General features: G+C 42.9%; 1 protein-coding gene across 1 annotated transcript in view; it reads left to right on the top strand.

The window, feature by feature from the left end:
* The window catches only part of GALNT13 (polypeptide N-acetylgalactosaminyltransferase 13), a 109493-nt gene that overhangs the window by 62603 nt on the left and 23483 nt on the right, over positions 1-23407 (top strand). The window contains exons 7-9 of the mRNA XM_082055870.1: positions 847-1017; positions 9152-9269; positions 16441-16621. Of these exons, the coding sequence (XP_081911996.1) occupies positions 847-1017; positions 9152-9269; positions 16441-16621 (470 nt within the window). The remainder of the gene's footprint in view (positions 1-846; positions 1018-9151; positions 9270-16440; positions 16622-23407) is intronic.

The raw sequence follows: 23407 nt of genomic DNA on the forward strand, positions 1-23407 counted from the left end.
CCCCCGTTTTTCCTTTCCCCCCCGTTTTTCCTTTCCCCCCCGTTTTTCCTTTCCCCCCCGTTTTTCCTTTCCCCCCCGTTTTTCCTTTCCCCCCCGTTTTTCCTTTCCCCCCCGTTTTTCCTTTCCCCCCCGTTTTTCCTTTTCCCCCCGTTTTTCCTTTCCCCCCCGTTTTTCCTTTTCCCCCTTTTTTCTAACCCCTCTTTCTCTTTTTCCCCACTTTTCTTTTTTCACTTGTTTTTTTTTTTCACTTGTTTTCTTTTTTTTCGCTTCTCCTTTTCCACTTTTTTCCTTTTTCACTGTTTTTCACAGTTTTCTGTGCTTTTCCTGCAGTTTTTCCTTGTTTCTCCTTTTTTCTTTTTCCCTTGTTTTCTCTCTTCTCTCTCCCTCCTTCCCTCCCTCCTTCCCTCCCTCCTTCCCTCCCTCCTTCCCTCCCTCCTTCCCTCCCTCCTTCCCTCCCTCCTTCCCTCCCTCCTTCCCTCCCTCCTTCCCTCCCTCCTTCCCTCCCTCCTTCCCTCCCTCCTTCCCTCCCTCCTTCCCTCCCTCCTTCCTCTTTTCTCTTTCTTCCTGCTTTCCTTGTTCTTTTTCTTTTATTCTCCCCAACCCCCTCCCTTTTCTCTTACTTAAGGTGTTGCAATATCCCCCTTTTTTCCACGTAAAGGGCCCTGCAGGTGAGACCTGGAACCGGCCGTGTCTCCGAGCGGTGCCGAGCAGCCGCGGCCCTTGCTCTGCTGGGCATAGCAGCATCGGAGAAGCCTCAAAATAAGCCCAATATTCAGCATAACATGAAAAAATATTTTGTTTTAAAAAGAGCCAATTATTTGTTTGGTTTTTTTCTTTTTCCAACAGGAAAACCGTTGTGTGCCCAATCATTGATGTGATCAGCGACGACACGTTTGAGTACATGGCCGGGTCTGATATGACGTACGGGGGGTTTAACTGGAAACTGAACTTTCGGTGGTACCCGGTTCCCCAGCGGGAGATGGACAGGAGGAAAGGAGACAGGACCTTGCCCGTCAGGTAAGGACAACAGATCAAGAGCACTTGTTTATGTAGATAATAATGCTTAATAGCTAAGATTTTGCTGCGGTATCGGAGAGGACACATCAGGTAGTTGTGGCACGTTGTTCAGGGCAGAGAACACCAAGGTCTGACCATCCTTAATGCTGCAACGTAGCTGTCAGAGCTGAGAAAACTCATTTATGTCTTCTTTTCAACATTCATAAATTTAAAATACCACCTGCTTTTTAAATTCTCCCTGTTTCTGCAAATAGCCTGTTGACCTTGTGTGTTACTGTTTTTTCATAACTTAAGGCAAATATTAGACTATATTTTGGAAATACACGTTTTTGAACATTGAACCCAAGTATTCGGTTATGGTGGTTTACACTTTGAATGCATGTGTCTAGTGCCCAGGAAATCAAACTGATGACCGTGCAAACTCAGAATGATCTAAGAGTATATCCGGAATTCCTCTGGTCGTTCCTGACTTGTTTAATTGCTCAAACCAAGGGCTGTAACAAAACCTCTAGGGAATCTTTAAATGAAGCTGAAACAGAGCACATTGAATAAGTGACTTGCAATGGGTTATTTGCTCAGCTCCAATAGCTTCTGTGGTCTTCATAAAACAAGAAAAAAAGCTCTCACAAGTGGATGTAATGATTTCAAACCTCATTTATGCCAGAAAATAGCCAAAATCTGTCATTTTATGTCCTTCACAGCCTGGAGTCAGGGGAAGGGCTGGATTGTTTTGCATTTTAGATTTGGTTCTTGTTAGGAGCAAACAGGGTCCCAGGAGCATCCCGCCTCTTCTTTCCTTCTCTTGTAACGGAGTCCTACTTACAGTTAATCCAGAATCAGACATGGAATTGACTCTTAACATTATTAAAACAAAAAAATAGCTGTTTTTTTTTCCCTCTCCCCCACCAGCTTCTGGCTGGGGATTGTCTGGGCCTTTTTGGGATTCTCCAGGTACCATCAGCCCTGAGGTGTCAGAATCACCCACGGATTCTGCATCCCCAGAGGAGAAGGCGGGAGAATCCCTTGTGCCAGTCAGGAATGGTTTTGGCAGCTCAGGCCACCCGAGTATTCAGAAAATGGGGGGGGATGAAAAAAGCCAAACCCATACCAAAAATGTAGAACCAAGTTGGTGAGTCCATTGTTTTCGTGCCGTGTTGCTTTCTGCATTCTGTATCATCATTTCAGTCTGGTGCAGATTGATTATGTCCTTATTCGTATCTTTCTTTGTGATCAGTGGAATAAGTCTAGAATATACAAACATCACTGGCTTACGTGTTTGTTTGCATAAATATGTAATATAGCAGCTGCACGCAAATTCTGCTTTTTGTTACACTAAAAGTCCGTGTGATTGACAAAAGTTTTACTCAAAATATTTCTCTTTCGTAATAACATTCGTAGATTCCTGCCTTTGCTTTCTACACTTAAAATCCTGAGGCGTGCATTTTCAAGCTCTTGAGTTATTTGCTATACAGATGTATTATTTCTGTATAATTGGGTGTGTTTTTGCGGCGAAGGTCAGGACGGCTCATGGCCGAGAGCTCAGTTCAGATGACAAGGTGCTGGAATTTCTTTCCAGTTCCCGGACATTTGCTGAGGGACCCAAAGGAACTCTTAGATTGCCAAGTTAGGTATTTGAGTCAAGTCGCTGCCTATGTTGGGATCTCTGGATTTAGTAGGGAAAAGGTGAATTGATTCCTTACCCACACCCCGCAGAAAAGGGACATTGCTTGGCGTATTCTTAGCAAACAGAAAGGTGGGGATTCTGAGGTGTCCCTCATGCTAATTAGTGTCCCTCATCCTAATTAGTGATGCCTTGCCCTGGGCAGGTGGGGTTCTGATCCCAGATTCCTGTGTGGATGCTGCTCTTGCTCTTCACACACCAGTCCCGGCCACTTTTGCTCCTTATTTCCTCCTTCAGGTTCTTAAACCCCAGTCTGACATCCCTTCTCTTGTGCTCATGGGTTTTTTCCCTCCCTTACGTAGCTTTCTCTCAGGCCAGCGATCACCACGAGAGCATAACCTTTCCCACAATAGTCCAAAATGGTCGCTCTTCCCCAAAGAATCGCAGGTTTTGCAAGGGCAGCAAAGTCTTTCCAGTTTGCAGATGGTCCCAGTTTAAAGGCGGTGGGTAAGGCTGGGCAGTTTTACTGATGGGGCAGCGAGTCCTGGACCTCCACCCCGAGCCCTTCTCAGTATCTCCCATCCTGGGGAAAGAGAGGATGGAAGTCAGTGGGCATCAGATACTGGATTTTTATTTATTTAAATGTACCTACAATTTTTTTACATGCACAATGATCAGAAGCAAAAGTAACCTTGGGGAGCTTTCACTTCACAAGGTGTCTTCGCTAGGACCGAAACTATAAGGTGAGAACAGGAAGGGGCTGCTTAGAAGAAATCCCTGAAGAAAGGGTTGATCCTGGAGACAGAGCTGGTCAAGGCGAATGTTTCGTTCTGTGGGCTTCGTTAGGATCAGGTGAAATGTGTTTTTTTCAGGTGGATTTGCAGAAATCAAGTCTGAACTGTGGCTTTGAGTGCTGGTGTGACCTGAGCTGTGGAGCTTGGAGGAGCTGCCAGGTGTAGCTTTAGGGGTATGTTCCTTACCCTGAGGGTACAGAAACCCCAGGGACTCACATCACTGGGTATATATGTATTTTTATTTCATTTGAATAGCAAAGGCTGTTCATTGCTGTCCTCAGGCACTTCAGGATTTTATCCTGTTCCCATATAGTCAGTGCTGTAACTTCCACTGTCACTGGAGTTACCTCCGGCTTTGTGGACTTTCTAAATGATTAGACCTTTCCAAAATCTGTTATTTAAAGTGCAAAGCCCATTTCTGTTCCCAGAGGGCTCTCCGGGTGCAAAACTGGGATGGTTGCCCTGTGCAGAGGTGGAGCTTAAAGCTGAAGCTTCCAGCAGCTGATCCGCGGATGTGGGGAGGTCTGGAGTTGGGAGGATGTGGGCAGTGCAGCTCCCGCTCAGCTGGGGCCGGTCCTGTGGTGGCTGTTCATGGGTAGGGTCAGCAAAACCAATGGTCCTGCTAAACCTTTCATTCCTCTTTTGCCTCTGGAAAAACCTTGCACATTATCTGTATATGGCAAAACATGCTTTGTCTTCAAGTGAACTCATTTCTCCTTCTGTGGTTTTGCCTGCGGCAACAGGAAACTTGACTAAAATCAGTTGACAAACATCTTGTCTTCTTACATCTGCAGTATTGAAGACATGAAGTGTTTCTGTGCTGGGCATTTACAGGCTCTGCATGGCTTATTTCTGGTGATGGCTTTAAACTGGAAGAGGGGAGATGTAGATGAGATACAAGGAAGAAATTCTTCATGAGGGTGGTGAGAGCCTGGCCCAGGTTGGCCAGAGAGGCGGTGGCTGAACCATCCCTGGAGACATCCCAGGCCAGGCTGGACGGGGTCTGAGCAACCTGAGCTGGTGAAGATGTCCCTGTCATGGCAGGGGGGGCACTGGGGAGCTGGGAACAGCCCTTCAACACAATCTGTTCTGTGATTCTATACTTGCCCTTTATTTGTTTAAGCTGAAGACAGTCCAGGCTAGTATTATAAATACTACAAAACTGTATTTTTTTTTCCAGAAAAATATTTTCTCAAGTATAAATCAGTTATTGAGAGAAAAAATACAAGAACAAATATTAGGAGGATATTGTATTTATCTTCTTACCAGGGCAGATTAAACTTAGAGCTGACTACATTTAACACTGCCTGGATGATGTACATCAGTGCTTGAAACTGGTGTATGATCCTTATTCCAAGCTATATAAATAGCAATCTTGTTCGTTAGTGGGGTTGTCCCTGTGACGTGATGTGGCTTTGGGGAGCTCTCAGCCTGGGGATGTGACCTGAGCACCCCCCAGGAACAGCTCCACGTCACCCTGCTGTCCCCCCACAGCGGTGGGATGCAGCAAGCCCCATGCTCCTGAGATACTGTGATGTTCTGCAGCTCCTCCTATGGGGAGTTAAAAGTGTATGGGAATGGGAATGGGCATCCTGCTTACTGCCAATAATTACAGGAATGAGAAGCAGACATTCTGTCCAAAATAAAAGTGGGTTTGAATGATGATTAGAGTTAATCATAACATATTACTATATTAGTTAGAATGACTCCGTGTAGGCAAAATATAGCTAATAGGCACAAAGCTGAGAAAGGAGCTGTAGGGACCTGTACACTTTCTAATGTTACTTTTTCAGCTGGTTTTGCAGTGGGAGCTGTGCAGATCTGTTTGTGGAACATTACATTTACATAACAGAGAGTAGCTGCCCGCCACTCTTCAGTTGTTTGAAAATCTGTGGTGTATATTGGTGCATAGTTACATTTTACAGCATGAAACTCAGCACTTCTAATTTCAGTTAGTGAATATTAGGGAAACACTGTTTTTCATAAACAGCTGCTGTTTCAGAAGAATCCAGATCTGTGTGTACAATTCATTCCAAAATCGCTTAAGGCTGAATCTTTGCAAGAATGGGAAATTTTGCAAAGACTCTTCCTGCAGGGAAAAAGAGGAGGAGGAGGAAGGAGAGGAGGCAGCGGATGAGGGTTCCTGCTGCAGACAGGAGTGGGGATGGTTTTCTTTGCCTGAAACCAGTGCCGCTCCTCACGTCAGTAGCTGGTGAGGATGGGAGGTTGGGATTTGGGGTTTGTTCGCACAGCGCTGGGCACGGACTCATCACAGTTTCTGTTCTCTGCTCCCCAGGAACAAGCGCCAGGAGCAGGGGAAATGGCCTCAGGTTGCCCAGGGGAGGTTGAGGTTGGATCTGGGGAACAATTTCTTCCCCAAAGGGCTGTGGGGCATTGAACAGGCTGCCCAGGGCAGTGCTGGAGTCACCATCCCTGGAGGGCTGGACAGATGGACATGAGGTTCTCAGGACATGGGGCAGGGACAGGGGTGGGGGAACGGGTGAACTTGATGATCTTGAGGGTCTTTTCCAACCAAAATGATTCTGTGACTCCAAAATGTTTGGAGAGTCCTGTGGGAACTGGGCCGGTTGTCGAGCGGGTGGATAACCCCAGTACCGACACAGCTTTTGGGATCAGTGTCAGTAGTTTTGCACAGACTTACAGAGTTTCTAGACAATCAATAATAGACATTTCATTTAAATACACTATTTTTGCCTCGGTAATCATCTGGCACGTGGACAGTTCCATTCCGAAAGATTTCAGAGTCAGCTTTGTGTTGTGCTGCCCACACTAGATGGTGTTTATCTGCCACGATACCGGTGTCAGGGCACAGCACCCGGGCGTCCCCACCTGCTCCATGCTCAGGGTGGCTGAGGGGACCCGCAGGATCGTTTGTGGCAGAAACCCAGCAAAGCAGCTTGGGGACCGGGGGAGGTTTAGCCCCATCCAAATGACGGACAGCTAATTAACTGAACTTGCAGTGCCGGGAGCACAGGGAGAAAAATAGGAATGAAGTGTTGGTAAACTCAGGGTCCGGTCTTATTGCATTGCTAAACCGCTTACTTTTCTGGGAGTAATGTTAATCAGCTCCTGCAGAAGAGGAACTAATTGCACAGCAGGCAAATTACCTGGATTTGTTGTGTTTAAGTGAGGGCTCAGCCTCTGCAGCCCAGCACCGTCCTGCGGGTCTGAGTGTCTGCACCGTGTGTGTGCAGGGGTGTAGCACCCACACCAACCATAACCTGACACAGTAATGACGTGTGCGCAGAGCGGTGTGCGTTAGCCAATTAATGTTGTGTGTAGGACACATGAAAGCCGCTCAAGGAAGATCTGGGAAGTGCCCGAGTGATTCTGTCCTGCCACGGGTGGGAGCGCCCGTGAAGCCCAGTTCTGGTGTTTGCCTGCATTGCACGCAAACCGTTCCGCTCCCGTTGTCTTGCTTTTGGGAAAAATTCCAGGAGCTTGTTTTAGATCAGTGTTTGCACAAGGCTGTCTCCAAACACAGGAGCTCCCACGGAAACTGAGCTGTAACTGGGCAGAAGCGCCAGTGCTGGGAACGTTGCACTGCAGAGATTCAGGTGCCTGATGTGACCCCTGAGCATCAGATATTCCGCGCAGGCTTCACAAGAGGTTCACCAAATAACCAAATAAACGAGTTAATTTTGGTGAGCGAATCCTTTGCAGACAGGCCAAGGCCACTAACATGTTCGTGTGTGGTTGTACTTGATGCATTGAGCCTTTACAAAACCCAACCTCACCCACTTTGCTGTTGGTTTTGAATCTGAGGACACAAACATGACCAATACTTGACTGGCAAATCTTGATCCACTGCCACGTTAACATCCCCAGAGGTCCTCACTGGCCAAGCTTGTAGTTATGAGGATGCTGAGACCTCAGCTCATCTGTCACCCATCTGCGTGATGGAGCTCTGCATGGACACATTTGGTCTTAAAACCCATCTTTGGGGCAACCCCTCTAGCTGTGCACTTGAACATGTCTGTGTGTGTACCGTACATCGTGTGGGAGCCATGGGTTGGTGTGTGCATCATGTGAGAGCTGTGGGTTGGTGGGTACATGGTATAAGAGCTTTGGGTTAGTGGGTACATGGTATAAGAGCTTTGGGTTGGTGGTACATTGTGTGTAAGAACTGTGAGTTGGTGTGCACATGGTGTGTAAGAGCTGTGGGTTGGTGGGCACATGTTGTGAGAGCTGTGGCTTGGTGGGCATGTCATGTGTAAGAGCTCTGGGTTGGTGGGTACATAGTATAAGAGCTTTGGGTTGGTGGTACATCGTGTGTAAGAACTGTGAGTTGGTGTGCACATGGTGTGTAAGAGACGTGGGTTGGTGGGTACATGTTGTGAGAGCTGTGGCTTGGTGGGTAGATGGTGTGTAAGAGCTGTGGATTGGTGGGTACGTGTTGTGAGAGCCATGGGTTAGTGGGTACATCATATGTAAGAGCTCTGGGTTGATGGATACATCATCTGTACAAGCTGTGGGTTGGTGGGTACATAGTATAAGAGCTTTGGGTTGGTGGTACATCGTGTATAATAACTGTGAATTGGTGGGCGCATGGTGTGTAAGAGCCATGGGTTGGTGGGCACATGGTGTGTAAGAGCCATGGGTTGGTGGGTACATGGTGTGTAAGAGCTGTGGGTTGGTGGGTACTTGATGTGTAAGAGCTGTGGGTTGGTGGGTACATCACGTGTAAGAGCTGTGGGTTGATGGATACATCATGTGTACGAGCTGTGGGTTGGTGTGCACATGGTGTGTAAGAGACATGGGTTGGTGGATACATCATGTGTAAGAGCTCTGGGTTGGTGGGTACAGCGTCTGTAAGAGCTCTGGGTTGGTGGGTACATCACGTGTAAGAGCTGTGGGTTGATGGATACATCATGTGTACGAGCTGTGGGTTGGTGTGCACATGGTGTGTAAGAGACATGGGTTGGTGGATACATCATGTGTAAGAGCTCTGGGTTGGTGGGTACAGCGTCTGTAAGAGCTCTGGGTTGGTGGGTACATCACGTGTAAGAGCTTTGGGTTGGTGGTACCTCGTGTGTAAGAACTGTGAGTTGGTGTGCACATGGTGTGTCAGAGCCGTGAGTTGGTGGGCACACATTGGTGCAGTAACTCCAAGCCCTGTTCCTGCCAACTGCGGTGAATGCTTTTCATTTCATGTCAACTCTAAATGCAGAAGAACCATAAAGCAGATATTTATAGGGAAACAGGACATCTTTACACAAAGAGAAGTTGCACTCTGACTGGATTTGCCCGTTGTAAGGATTTATAATCCTGTTAGGAGAGATTACGCCTGGTAATTTTATGCACATTTAGTCTCCCTGTAAGGCAAAGCTGAGGCATTAAACTCTCTCCGCTAAGCATTTCAGATTGGATTTGCACTGCTGTTGGGGATGCAGGAGGCCAAAATTCCATCCCCTTTCCCATGACAGTGCTCCTGAAGTGGCTGTGGAGATGGGGTTTTGCGGGCGGCGGCTGCGGGGAGCTCTGCCGCCCCCAGCACGGGGCGCAGCCAGAGCCTCCTCCTTGCTCCTCGCTGATGTTTAAGTTGCTGTACGTAGAATTTATTTATAGTCAAAATGTCTGAGGTAGTGAAATGTACTGTAGTGTCACTGAATAAATTCCACAGTGTCTTTCAAAAGGTATTTTTTCTTTTTTCCTCTTTTCTTTTGTTTTGTTTTGTTTTCTTTTTGTTTTCAACTAGGACCCCTACTATGGCTGGTGGCCTATTTTCTATTGACAGAAACTACTTTGAAGAGATAGGAACTTACGATGCAGGAATGGATATCTGGGGTGGCGAGAATCTTGAAATGTCTTTTAGGGTAATTGCCGTTTTCCTTCATTTTCTGTCAAACCCCACAGTTGTGCTGTAACGCTGCGGACAGGGCGCTTCTGCTTGAGCTGTCACGCAAGTCATGGCTTCATGTCAATCCTCCAGATATTTGGCAATGCCTCATTATAGTATTTTGGTCCTTTTTACTGCATGAAATGTTTTATTACTGTTTGGCGATTTTTACACTTTCAAAATAATGCCTATTTTAGTAATACCTTTATAAAAGAAACGAGGCTTTCCGTGAGCTAGTGCAAATGCTAACTGACCTAAACGAGATGTACATTTGTATAGTATAAATAAAAATAATTTTAAAAAATTCAAATATGTATTTTAACAGCAATTTTTGAAAGTGTATGTCATTATGAACTTGCAAGTTCTGGCAGAAAAGGGGCTGCGCTGGGGACAGGGGTGTTGCCCATGACAAGGATCAAATCTCTTGGGGTGAAATGCATTTGGTCATTGTCCTTCAGACATAAAGGAGAATGGGAAAATTGAGCCTTTGATAAGTAATTGTTAGAAAGGATGTTGGAAATTACTTTGAACATCTTTGATGTGTCACAATTTATGCATTTTAAGTAAATATGCGAAATAAACCCTGGTGTGCCTATGTAGCACTCGTAGCACATCATGGGGATATCCTCCTTTTTTATTTCATATTTTCTGTCCAGCTGGGCTTGTGGACTGTTTTCTATGGACAGAAGCTCTTTTGAAGATATTTATGAAGCAGGTATTTCTAGAGAGGATCAACTGACAATTTGCAAGCATTTTCAGGCCATTTTCTGTAAGCTGTAATAGTTCAGAAGGGTAGAGTTACTTCTTCTGAGCATTAACGTCTTAGATCAGTGGATTTCCACATTTTTTGGTGTAGAGATCCCTAAGAATATTCCTCGGATGTATGTAGACCCCTATGTAGGAGTTTACTTTTAACTTAAGCCCTTTAGTAAGCTTGTTTTGCACGTCTTTAGAAGTGATCCTGGCAGCCCAGCACTGCTTTAAAGTGTTAAAGATGTGCCTCTCGTAGACTAAATCTGTGTATTGCTGCTTATTTTTCACCAAGTGTGTGATTTCCGTGCAGTATGTTCACCTAGTTTAGTGAAATGTTAAGATCAGAATTGTTGGTGCACATTAAACCCTGGCAGAGGGAAGAATCTCAAAGCTGGCGTTTGTTGTCACTTTTTCAGGACCAGTTTTGTGTCATTATTGCTAAAGGTCCTAATTCTCATTAGCGAGGGGTCTAAAATATTTAACTGGTTTTTTTGGAAGAACACTGGGTTTACATCATCAAAATTATACTCCCTGAAAAAAACAGCTTTAATAAAAAGGGGCAAACAAGGAGATTTTTATTAATAGCTGGAAGTGGATTCTCTGTGGGCTCCTTTTGGCAGGGGCTATTTTTGTTAACAAAGATACGAGCATTGATCATTTTTCTGTCAGGCCTTGTAAGCGCAACAGAATAAAACAATTTCCAATTCCACGGCCTTTTCGTGCTCCCTGGTGTAATAGATTCATTTTGGCAGAAAGCGTTTGATCTTCAGCTGAGAGCAGCATGTGAGCAAATCTGCAGCTTCCAGCTGCCCTAAACTCCATATCCTTAATGCACGCTCTTGCTTGAATAATGCCAATAGATGTGCAAAACCTTACGTTTAGCAATTTAATGGTGGTTTTCTGTCTTCATCTCATGCTGTTCTGCTCTGTCGGGATTCCTGGTGTGGGTCATTCAGCTCCTGGGTGGGATGATTTGGGGATTGTGTAATATTAATAATATTTGGAGGGTTTGTTTTTATTATGGTTTTATTTTCCTCCCCTAAATAATCATTGCTTGAGTCTCACTTCAAATTGGACTTGAATTCTATTCAATGCCTGTGTGAGTAAGCCAGCGATGGGCTTAACTTAAATCAATTTAGAGAGGATGCTGTCATGCGATCTGAATTTTGTCTTTAAATTAAAAATGTCAGTATAAAATATGTGGAAAAGCAAAGACCAGGGGTTGCCATGCTCTCCACAGAGAGCCCCAGGGATAAAAGCAGGGAAGCAGTTCTGCTCTTATTTTATTTGTTAGAACTGAGGCGGAGGGGGCGAGGAGAAGAACCGCATGAGTTTTGGGGCACTATTAGAGGACATTATATGCTCAGAAGGTTTTCCCAGTTGAATTTCAAGAGTTATTACCAGCCTGGAACACGCGCATCAGCCTAATAAGAGGGCAAAACCAGAAATACAATTATGTGCTTCCAGTGCCAGGAGATGACCATGGAAATGCCAGCAACCACGCAATTTCTTGGTATTTAGAGCTTTCATCTGTAAAGAAAATCACCAAAATAGTTGAGTACATCAAGTATGGCTGGATCAACAAAACACCAAGGCCTGTGAGTTTAAAAAATGTATCTGCTGTAAAACACATGCAGAAAATTGGTAGCAAAGAGCATGGAGGGGCTGGGGAGGCTCCTCCAGCCGCCGCCTGCAAACCCACAGTTCTAATTTGCTGTTGAATTCTGTCAGCGTTTTTTTCCCAATCAGAGAATACCCTGAAAACCTGATAGTCAGAAAGGAGCTCAAATAGCTTTGGAAAGGGGATTAAAAATAATCAGTTCATCAGAAAAAAAAAAAAAAAAGAAAGAATAAATAAAAAAATGGTTATTTGCTAGAATAATCCAAATAGGCCAAAGCAAGGCTGGAGAAAGGAAATGCCCACTCTACCCCAACAGGAATGAACTGCTGGGTATTCTCGGTTTTCCGGCAGCTGTAGGAATGCAGAAGAGGGTGTGCAAACGTTTCCTAAGCGGTGTGGTTTATTCATATGTTGTTCTCCACCTCTGAAATGTCTGTCTTTACTGTCGTAGGAAGTCTTGTAGTAAATGAATAATGAGCAAGGACGTTTAATTCACTTGTAACTTAGTGTAGTATTCAATCCATGGAAATACTGATATGTTAGCACATGTAAATTTCATGCCAGATTGTTTTCAGAAGTTCACCCTGACATTGACATTAATTTTTTGTGTTGGCGAGCGGAATTTGGGGTGTATAAATCACAATCACCTGGCAAGCAGATTGGAAATCTCTCTCTCTCTGCTTTTCAATATTCCTTAGCTGTTTCACTATATTAACTAACTTTAGGAGCAGAGTTTGCTCAGAGATTGTACTCAAAATACATTTGTATGCTTACATTTAAAGCACACGTTTTTCCCTTCCTTTGGGCTGCATTAATTTTTCTGTATGTCAGGATTCTTGGGTTTCTATACGGAATCAAGATATACCGGTCGATTTCGTTATAGACATCTTTGGTATTACAGTTTTCAGGATTTCTTTCTTTTTCCTCATTCTGACTCACGCATCCCTGTATAGCAGCCAGCAAGCTTAACTCATTTAACCTAACTGTGTGTACGTGTTTGCTTGCTTGCTGCCTGCACTAGTCTTTGGGGTTGTTTTACTGTAGCTTTGATCTGTGCGTGTACACAAGATGTTTAATCTGACACCATCGTCAATAAACACTCGTGTACCAAAAGGACCCCTTTATGTCAAAAAATATTTTCTAAAATGGCATAAATAGAATTATTAACATGTAAAGCATTTCCTTTTGGTGTTTCTGTAACCTGAGGGAGTTTATCCTGATATCCGATCTAAACCTCCAGCCCCCCAAACACACGCAAACATCGGCAGAGCTACATGAGTATTTTTACTGCTTGTTCTAAGATGAGGAGTAAAGCCCCAAAGTTGTTTCTTTTTTATTTGCCTGCAAATTATTATTAGCCTTAAATATTTCTGAGATTTGCGGGAACTGGCATTGACTCAGTGTTCAAAAATAACAGAAAAGGAGCAAATGCTGAGAGCGGGCTGCAGGGAGGTCAGACCCAGTTTGATGCGGTGGTTTTATGCAGTAATGGGAATGGTTTTAAAATGTCTGTGAAATCAAAGGTAGTTCTAAATAATTCATGCCTATATTGAAACAGGGATCATTTATGTGGGCCAATACAAGCCTTAGTTTCAATTCTATGGCATGCAATGTTTTACCACAAACTCTGAAGGAATTAGTATTTGTAAGCAAAAAGAGAAGTAGGAGATGAGTTAATCTCCTGTTGCCGTATTAAAAGTTCAATTACAACCTGCTGGGTTTGACTGCTCGTTTTCCAGACTGAGGAAATGGGGCAGATCTGCTGCATGTTCTGCAGCAAAATATTTCAATAAGGGGCATTTTGGAAATAATCTCCCGAGTCGGGAGGAGATAGAGATGCATGGGAACTGGTGATGCTGAAGGCTGAGATGTCAGGCGGGGGACAGGGCACGCTCAGAGTGTCTGAACTGGAAAGTTGCAGCTGGATTTGGGTTTATTTTCACTGAATAACTTTTCACAAACGGTGGGGAATAAACTCCTGGAATGTGCTGGGTTGGAAGACACAGACAGGGGTTTGAAGTCTGATGGAAGTACCATGGTTAGTGGATTTGGGAGAATTCGCCCAGGGGGAAGGAGAAGGGTTAAACTCCAGAGGAGAGGGGAAGGGAGGCACCTTCAACCTTCCAAATTACGATGTGACAGTAACTGGTTGGTGAACAGCATGAAACAGCATGAAAATTAGAGTTCACACTATTTTTTTAATGAGATACCTCTATCACATGCAGGAATATTTGCAGCCTGGCTGTCTTTAGTCCTTCGGTGCTTTTGGTCACCACCAGGGCCTGTATTGGCCATTATGGTGGAAAGGAGGTCGGTGAACGGGAATATTGCTGCCCCCAGGGCTGGGGTTCACACAAGGACTTTGGGATGATGAGAAGGACTGTAATAAAGCAATAATTCATACAGTCATTGCCACGTTCGGAAAATCTGGGCATGCTGGAGGAAAGATACAGTTCATCAGAAAAATCTGATTCCCAAGCTGTTGGATCAAGTAGATTCTACTCTTGGAAATTTTACTGGATTAAAAAATGTTATTAATATTAAAATTGAAAAGACCGCCGTAAAATGTAATGGCAGTTTTTCTCAAAAACTCTTGGAGAATTACACAGAGCAGTGTCAGTAAAAAGCTGCTGGTGGGTATTAAATACCTGAACTGTGGTGTTGGCTGCAAAAAACTCTTCAGTCACAAAGAATCGGGGACAATTCTGGTGTTCAGCATAGTTGTGATGGGGAGTGATCACATGTGTTACTGTAGTGTGTCTGCTCTGTGCTGGAACACAGCTCTGGAATCCCACCATCCCGAACCGTGATAGGAGTCGTTTTCCCAGGGAATACCGAGGAATGCTGGCTTGCCTTTTTAATAATATTGAAAAGATAAAAACCCTTTTCTTGTGAACAGAGTTGCAGATTCATCTGCAATCCTGTGACAACTGGAGGAGATAGCAGATCGTACAATCAGAGCTAAAAGTGGGCTTAAAAAACTGTACAGGGATACAAATCTTTAAAACAATGCTGGCGTGGGAGGGATTTCTGGGGTGGTTGTCGGAGTGGGGAGCACGAGCAGCCTGGGGGAAATGCTGAGCTTTTGGTCGAAAAGCTCCTATAATTTCATGTGCTCGTTAGTGCCCTGGCCATAACGAACCTGTAGCATCTATGGCAGTTTGGTGCACGTTCCCTTTTTGGCACAGTCACCTGTTCCTCAGCATCAGCAGCTCCAGGTCTCACCTGAACTGGTTGTCACTGAGCCACAAAGCACAAGATGTTAAACACAAGGATATCTCGATGTTGTCGTTGCTTATCCCAGCAGAGTATTTCACTTAGCATGCTAATGAAATTATATAAAAGGGTTTGCCCTGATGAAGTAAGATCTGCGTTAAGTTACTATGGTAACTTCTGCCTGTGTGGAGGAGCTCTAATTACAAGGCTGTACCAGCGTTCCTGCTTAAAACACCCAATGGTTCTTAAACTCTCTGTTTTATTACCAAGAGGTATTGTAAATGTCAGTCCTGCTGGCTGCTTAGGAAGAGACTAAAGGAAAGGGTGGGCTGAGCCTAAATTAGGAACTGGGCAGTTGGTGAGTGCCAAAAATGTCAGTGAAACTTAATGAGGAGTGAATCCTGAGGAATAAATATTGTCTGGCAGAACAGCAGAGGCGCGAACACTGCGGGCATCCCATGGAAATCCTCGCTGTGTTGCCCGTGTTGTGTCTCCAGTCCTGCAAACCTGGACCGTCAGCCTTTGGCTTGTTCCGTAGTTCTGTTCAGAGCCCAGAGAGACGGAACGTTGCAGAGCAGTGGTTAATACGCACACTGATTCATATCAGACCAAAACACTAGTGATTTGACAGGAACATAGGTTATTTCAGTTATCAACAGGGTTTTATAGCCCAGAATTATTTTATTTTATATATATATATTTGTGCAGACATCTTGAAGGCACCAAGATTACTCAGAGTACAGATTTTGTCTCCAGTAGCAGAAAGGGACAGTTTGCACCTAAAACTTCATCAAATTCTCTTCTTTGCCTGTAACTATTTTTGGGTTTTTTGAGTTGATTATGATATTCACCAGCATAGGAACCAGAGAACATACATTTTGTGTCCGTGCTTCACCTCTGTGGTTTTGTCATGTTCGTGGCTGTGTGATGTTCGGAGTAGCTGTGCTTGCTGCTTTCTGTCGCTGTCTGTGATGCTCACCCAGATCTGCTGGACCTTTGCTCGGGGTGGGCATCAACATCGCTCTGCTTTCAAAAATAGAGACAGATAGATATTTATATATATGTACAAAAGTGAAAGTTCTGTTTCTTTACATATTTTGAAATAATAATAATAATAATAATATCATCAATAATATCAATAATATTATAGAATATACTATACTATTAATATTCATATTAACATTAATATTAATGTTAATATTAATATTAATAATTTTAAATCCTGGAAAATTCAAATACACAGATGACATCCCTCCCCTAACATTAACCCACTCCAGCCTGGTTCCTTCCTAAGGCCATGCTGGTGTATATTTATGTTGTGAGGCCACAGAACCATGTGAACCATTCGCCCACGTTGCAGTTAAAGCGTTTCCATTGCTACCAAGAGTTGTGCCCCTGCTCTTTCCTTATAAACTTTTACTTTAAATTCCCTGTTTGAATTGTGACCTGGGGAAAATAAATCAGGAGCGAGCCGCTCCCGGTCCCCCAGGGCATTGCTGTGAGCTGGGTGTGTTTCCTAGTTGTTTGGCTCACCGTTCCGCGCGTGTTTGGGTTCCAGATCTGGCAGTGCGGCGGCTCCCTGGAGATCGTCACCTGCTCGCACGTGGGGCACGTGTTCCGCAAGGCCACGCCGTACACCTTCCCCGGGGGCACCGGCCACGTCATCAACAAGAATAACAGGAGGCTGGCCGAGGTCTGGATGGACGAGTTCAAGGACTTCTTCTATATCATATCCCCAGGTGAGAGATTATTTCCTGGTCGTATGGTGTTCTCTAAAGCTGTCTGGAAAAAGGGAGTGTTAAATGTATGGCACATGCCAGTGAGACATAACAGCAGAAGTGCTTTCACACAATCACACAATCCCAGGATGTCAGGGGTTGAAGGGCCCTGGAAAGCTCATCCAGTGCAATCCCCCCATGGAGCAGGAACACCCAGCTGAGGTTACACAGGAAGGTGTCCAGGCGGGTTGGAATGTCTGCACAGAAGGAGACTCCACAACCCCCCTGGGCAGCCTGGGCCAGGCTCTGCCACCCTCACCCCCAACAAGTTTCTTCTCATATTTAAGTGGAACCTCCCGTGTTCCAGTTTGTACCCATTGCCCCTTATAGAGCGGGGGCTCCAGAACCTGTTGGTATCTCCAGATCCTGTTTGTCCTCTGCTGTCAGTGCTTCTTCCAAGTCACCATGAGGATGAGTTGCTGCCGTCAGGTGGAAGAACAGGTCCACAGTGAAAGCTGCTGGCGTTTGTCACAACTAAACGGACACCACGTGCCACATCTGATGGACGTGCACAATGGGTTCCACTTGTACTGGATTTAACAAAACGCAGAGGATAAACATACCATGAGTGAGAAACAACCGTGGTGAGAGCATCCTCTTAAATATGGAAATTGAACTTTGTGAGATAGGCAGGATCATGCCCTTTATAATTGGTAATTATATCTACCCAATTAAAGCTGAAAGAATGGGGCGTGTGACAGAAAATTCAGCTGACTGTTTGTAACATAATTGGTTTCTGTTCTTCGGCAAGAAGAAGGGAATAAATTGGAAAAAATAAATGTGATGCTGACAAATGAATGTCTAATATTTTGTAAAAGTGAATTCAAAACCCATGAAAGATGCAGTCAAGTTCAAACCATAAATATATCACATGGGCTTAGCTATTCCTTAATTCACTTCTCCCTTATTAAGTTCTTATTTTGTGCAGTCTCATAATAGCAAGTTCCCATTGCATTTTTGTTGAATGAAATGCATTTCTAATAATTTACCCTGAAAGCGTACATTTTCATCTGAGCGTGAGGCATGCAAATACTAACAACATATATTCACCACAAAATGTATGTGGTGAATACTTTGCGCTCTCCGTGCTTTTATATTCTGCTTTGACAGCAGGTTTTTCTCAGCTGATTAGGAGTTAGTTGCTTTGAAGCATTGAGGTGAGCTGAAGCTCTAAAAGTACCGTACTAAGGGCTATTTAAAATACAATACAATTTAAATGAGATATTAGCAAAGTGCATTTAGAGGTGATAGGAACATTGATATATAATACATGGTAGAATAATTTCAGTTTTAAGAAAAGTGCCAGATGAAACTGCTGCTGGATACTTTTCTAAAATGTGTTAATATTTCAGTGAAGAAACACTTCCAAATTGGCTGTGTTGTGATTTTCTAATTCCTAAATGCAGCATTTCCAAATCCTGGATGGGAACTATTTCTGTCTCACTCTTTCTCTCTTCCATTGCTTTTCTTTTTGTTTTGGGGGCTTCTAAACAAGGGTCCATTTGGTTGTGGCAGGAGTCCCTATAGGCCTTGATTTTTTGTTCATTTGGATTTTGTTACCTGTTTGGTTGGTTTTTGTTTGGTTTTTAATCCTTTATTTCCAAATAATTTCTACTGAGCTATTCTGAGTTGCTGGAGTGAGGAATTTAGTACTGAGGAAAAGGTTAAGTTTGAATGTAGAACTTACTTGGTATGGCCTTCTTCAGTCAAAGCAGTAGGTGGGTGGATGAGTAGATGGATGGATGAATGGATGGATGAGTAGATGGATGGATGAATGGATGGATGAGTAGATGGATGGATGGATGCTCTCCAGGTTTGGAGGAGTGGTGAATACTGACCTGTCATCTTCTGGACTGGCCAGTATCTGCGGTTCAGCTGGGTAGAAAGTACCCGAAATGGATGTTTGGAATCATGCCGATGCTTTTGATGCCCAAAGCCATGGTGAAACTGTCTAGAAGGACACCTGCCACATAGAGGCCAAAGGAATGTGCGTTCTGAAGTTTCCTCATTAGCACTAGAGTCTGGTCCCTGTTACGTTAGCTTCTGAAATCACTTTGATTAGTCAGTTTTGCGCCTCCCTTTACAATTTCCCAGGTTCCAGCGAGCAGTGGGGGAGGATTTTGTCAACAATGTTTTTTAACTTGGATGTCCAATATAAGGCTTTCTAGCCTGCGTTTCATCAGCCGGGTTCCGAGGTGAGCAGACATCCCTTCTCCCATTGAACAGACCAATTCCTTCCGCAGGCCATTTTAATTTAGGCTCCAGAGCACAGGTGTAAATGTGAGACTGTCTTTAACAACCGTTTTTCAAGTCTGGCATCCAGCGGGATGCACTTTCTTTTACACCAGTGTGATACCAAGGTGGCTCTGAAAATGCCGTCTCCATCCAAAAAGAGGGAAGATAAGAAGACAGAGAGTCCTTCTGCAAACAAAGTGCAATTAACTTCTGAAATGGGCACAGATCAGCAGAAATTTAGTGCTTCTGAATGTGGTCTCTTTTTTACGCGTACATATTTGCACAAAATTTTGATATGTAATTCAAATAGAGAACCTATGGACAAAATTTAATTGAAAGAGAAAGGTGGCATTAGGTCAGTAATCAACTGTTGTCATCATCAACAGTGATGTTGGCAACACAAGATTTATATGAATCAAAACTTTAAATGTGTTGCTGTTTCAGGCACTGCAAAGCATTTCATTGTATGTCTCCTTTACATTTTCTCATCTTTTTTTGAGTAATTTATCAATATGCTACATTGAGAGTTAAAATGTGATGATGATGATGGTCCTCAGGATTAAAAAGCAAATGGAGGAGACAGGTACTTAGAAGTTTTAGAAAATAAAGTTGGCAATAGCATTTTAACGAAAAAAGTCTTGATAAAAATGCATAGGAAGTAGTAGATTTTTTTTTTTTTGATAGGTCATTTCTAAATGTCAGAAATAATTTCGCAGTATTATTAAGCTGGGTTTTTATCCTTTTGTCTGGCACGCTTTTCTCTTGGTTTATTAATCTGAAAAGTACAGATCTCTAGATAATTCTGTTAGAGAACAAAGAAAGTTGCGTTTTAGTAATTAGGTCTCTGAAGCTCTTACCTATCAGCCAACACTCATCTCCCCCGTTCTCCTCCGGGACCTGATTCATTTGCTTCCTTAGACGATGTCCTAAGAGAAGGAGGAACCAATGGCTCTTCACGGTGGCGTCGTGTTAAATATATTTCTTGGCATAATTAGGGTGCACGCCTGGTAATTATATTTCAAGGTAAAAGTCTTGATCAAACAAGTTGTAAATTGCTTTCTTGATGCTGTTTGCTTGTAAAAATCCAGCACCACTGACAAAGAGCCCATCTGACATTTTTGGTGGTCTTAGACATATTTGAAATTGCTGCCTTCCCTTTTCTTTGTAGAAGCTGTGTGTGCATAAGAGAAAAAGTCAGTAGTTTTGGGCTGTTCTGTATCTGTTTCTTGCCTGTTTGTGGCACGTGCTCTGATGAGTTAGGAACCAGAATTTCGAATGTATCTAACCTAAATTAAAAAAAGGAAGCCCATACAGATTAAATACTCTGCAGAACATTTGGAGTTGAAAAATAGGCTTAATTTGCCGCATAGTGAGAAGAGGAGGAACAATTCTTGTAGAAAAAATACGCTATTTGTAGGGTATTTCACTGGTGTGTGGGGCAACGATGCAGTTTTGTTTTCGCTGTGTGTTTTGGAGTGAAAAGCGGCTGAGGCTTGGATGGGTTTGAAAACCTGAGCAAGATCACAAAGTATAGTTGTCATAAGGAATACTTCCCATTTGTTTTAGTAGAAATATTGCATTTGATAGGGAGTTTAGAGTTTTTCTTGGCAGGAGCCTGAGAGTCTGCAGCGTGATCACAGCCATCAGAGCCAAAGAATTCAGGAGCGCTTAGAAAAGTCTCAGAAATACTGGGTACACTTCAAATGGAATTAATTCCCTTTCTTAGGAAAAAATAATAAGAAAACTTGATTCTGAAAAGCGGAGGAGCTGCTGCGTGTCACCTGTGTTCTGCTGTTCGTGGCTCCGAAGCCCATCTCGTTTCTGACAAGGTTGAAATGGTGCTGGGTGACTGAGCTGGGAGAGGAGACTTTCCTCCCAATTTGGTAGGAAATTGTTTATTATTTAATTTTTCCAACCCCCGTAAGCACATACATGTTATATACCCGGATAGATTTGCATGTATGGACCTTCTCAGCCTGTTCCCGTCACCAGCACAATATTCCTGGCAGCTTTATTCACTTATTCCTCGCCCTTTCCTGACTGCAAGAAATGGTCTTTCCTGACTCCTTGGGCATGCAAAGTACCCAAAATCAGTGCTTTCCGACCTCATCCCGGTGAGGCAAAACGTGCCAAGCTACGAAGCCAGGTGCTGTGTATTCCTTTATTTCAATTCTCTCTCCTTTGCTCTGTATCGGTCTTTTATCAACATCTCTAATTAAAACAAACTTACAGCTTAATATTAACTAGTCTCAGTTAGTATACTTAGCAACCAGCTTTCTGTTCTTTTCACCGTTAGCCATTGAATTCTCAGTGTAATTGATGTAAATCAACAGGGCAGGATCACACCCCAGGTAGTTCTTTGCTACTAAACCAACACCTTTGTCTCTCATGTGCAAATTATTTATTATTTAATTATTTCCAACCCCTGTAAGCACATACATGGTATATACCCGGATAGATTTGCATGTATGGACCTTCTCAGCCTGTTCCCGTCACCAGCACAATATTCCTGGCAGCTTTATTCACTTATTTTTCAAGTTGGTTCAGCATATCTCATCCCACTCAGCCTGTATATTCCTGAATGTCGGCAGTTAAGTCAATTTATGCATTAAAATACCGTATCTAATCATTGAATGGAAATAATTACATGCTCCAAATAGACCTTGCATTTGCACAGTCAGCTGAAAAAGATAATGCACATAATAGTTCCGTTTCTCTGAACACTTAGTGCCTTGCAAAACCTCTTTATCGTCTTCATACTCAGTGACGATCCAGTTCTTACCTAGTTTATTAGAATAAGGCTAAAATGCAAAGTTACATTGTTTTCCAAGCGCCGTATTTAAAGCGTTATTGAGAATTTAAATATAATACTTTATAGTTTTAATTTGGGATTATGATATAAGTGCTTGTGTTTTACCGAGATTTACCCAACAGATGATGCACAATCCTCCTTTCAAGTGTAATTATATAATTAGGCTGATAATGAGTGTATCAATTTGGGAAGTAAGAGCTCTTGATAAACATTTTCACTCTTCCGTTACCTGTTTAACATTATAGTGCTGGAGGGTTGCGAGAGCCACCAGGGCACTCCTGCCAAAGAAAAGTCACTTAATGGGGGGGTGATCCCACGGTGACATCTGTGTGGCCACCCCGTCACCTGCAGGACGGCGGCATCGGAGCGCAGGAGAGCGGGCGTGAAAAAGAAAGGGAAAAGAACAATGGAAAGAATGAAAAGGAAAATGGGAAAATAAAAAGGAAAAAATGGGAAAAATGAAAAAGGAAAAAGAAAAATGGAAAATTTTAAAAAGGAAAAAATAAAAAATCATTTAAGAAGAAAAATGGAAAAATTTTAAAAGGTAAAAAAGGAAAAAATGAAAAATAATTTAAAAAGAAAAATGGAAAAATTTTTAAAATAAAAAATAGGAAAAAAGAATAAAAAAGAAAAATGGAAAATTTTAAAATGTAAAAAAAAGGAAAACGCAAAAATAATTTAAAAATAAAAATGGAAAAAAATTAAAACAAAAATAGGAAAAATAAAAAAGAATTAAAAAGAAAAATAGAAGAAAATTTTAAAATGTAAAAAAATGGAAAATGCAAAAATAATTTAAAAAGAAAATGGAAAAATTTAAAAAGTAAAAAGGACAACAAAACAAGAAAAACAGAAGCTTATGAAAGGAAAAAAGGAAAAGAAGAAAAGAAAGGAAAATAAAAGGAAAAATGGAAGAAAATGGAAAAATATTTTGAAAGACGAAAAATGGAAGAAAATGAAAAAACGTTAAAAAGGAAAAATGGAAGAAAATTTTAAAATATTTTTAAAGATGAAAAATGGAAGAAAATTTAAAAAATGAAAGAAAACAAAAAGGAAAAAAGAGGGAAAAGGGAAAAAAGAGGCAGTGGGAAAATAAATTAAAAAACAAGCAATTAGCAAATTGCGGACAAGTTTTCCCGCAGGGTGGTTGGCGGGCCCTGCCGTGGGCCCGTGCTCAGCCGGGCTTGGGACACTGACAAACTGCACCACACTGGGAAAAACACAACCAAACTGAGCCAAACCACAAACATAACCGCACAAAACAAACACAAAATCTATTGACTCAAAGCAATTGTGCTGCGTAGTGTCATTGACTGCTGCCCAGCTTCTCAAGGAAAAATGACGTGTCTGTGTAGACACCCACAGGTTCTTGCACAGGAGGTGTCTGAGCTTGGAGAAGCCAACGCTCTGACATGTGTCCTGAATTGGGGATTTTTGGAACATAAATGCATGTACAGTGCTGGTATCCAGCCTTTGGTTGGCTGGTCAGGTTCACCCAGGTGATGTAGTTAATCAAAGGCAATGATATATGAATGAGTAATGCTCTTCAAACACCGCTTAATGGTCAAGAGTCTCCTAAAATACCGGACGACAAGTGCTGAAAAGGAACAAAAGTGGAAGGTTGAATTAATTCTTGATTTTAAAGTATTTGCCCTCATCCCGTTTGTGGTTGGTGTTACTCTACTGGAATGTGTTGTTATCGC

This window comes from Streptopelia decaocto, assembly GCF_964273445.1.
Source record: "Streptopelia decaocto genome assembly, chromosome: 6".
Lineage (NCBI taxonomy): Eukaryota > Metazoa > Chordata > Aves > Columbiformes > Columbidae > Streptopelia > Streptopelia decaocto.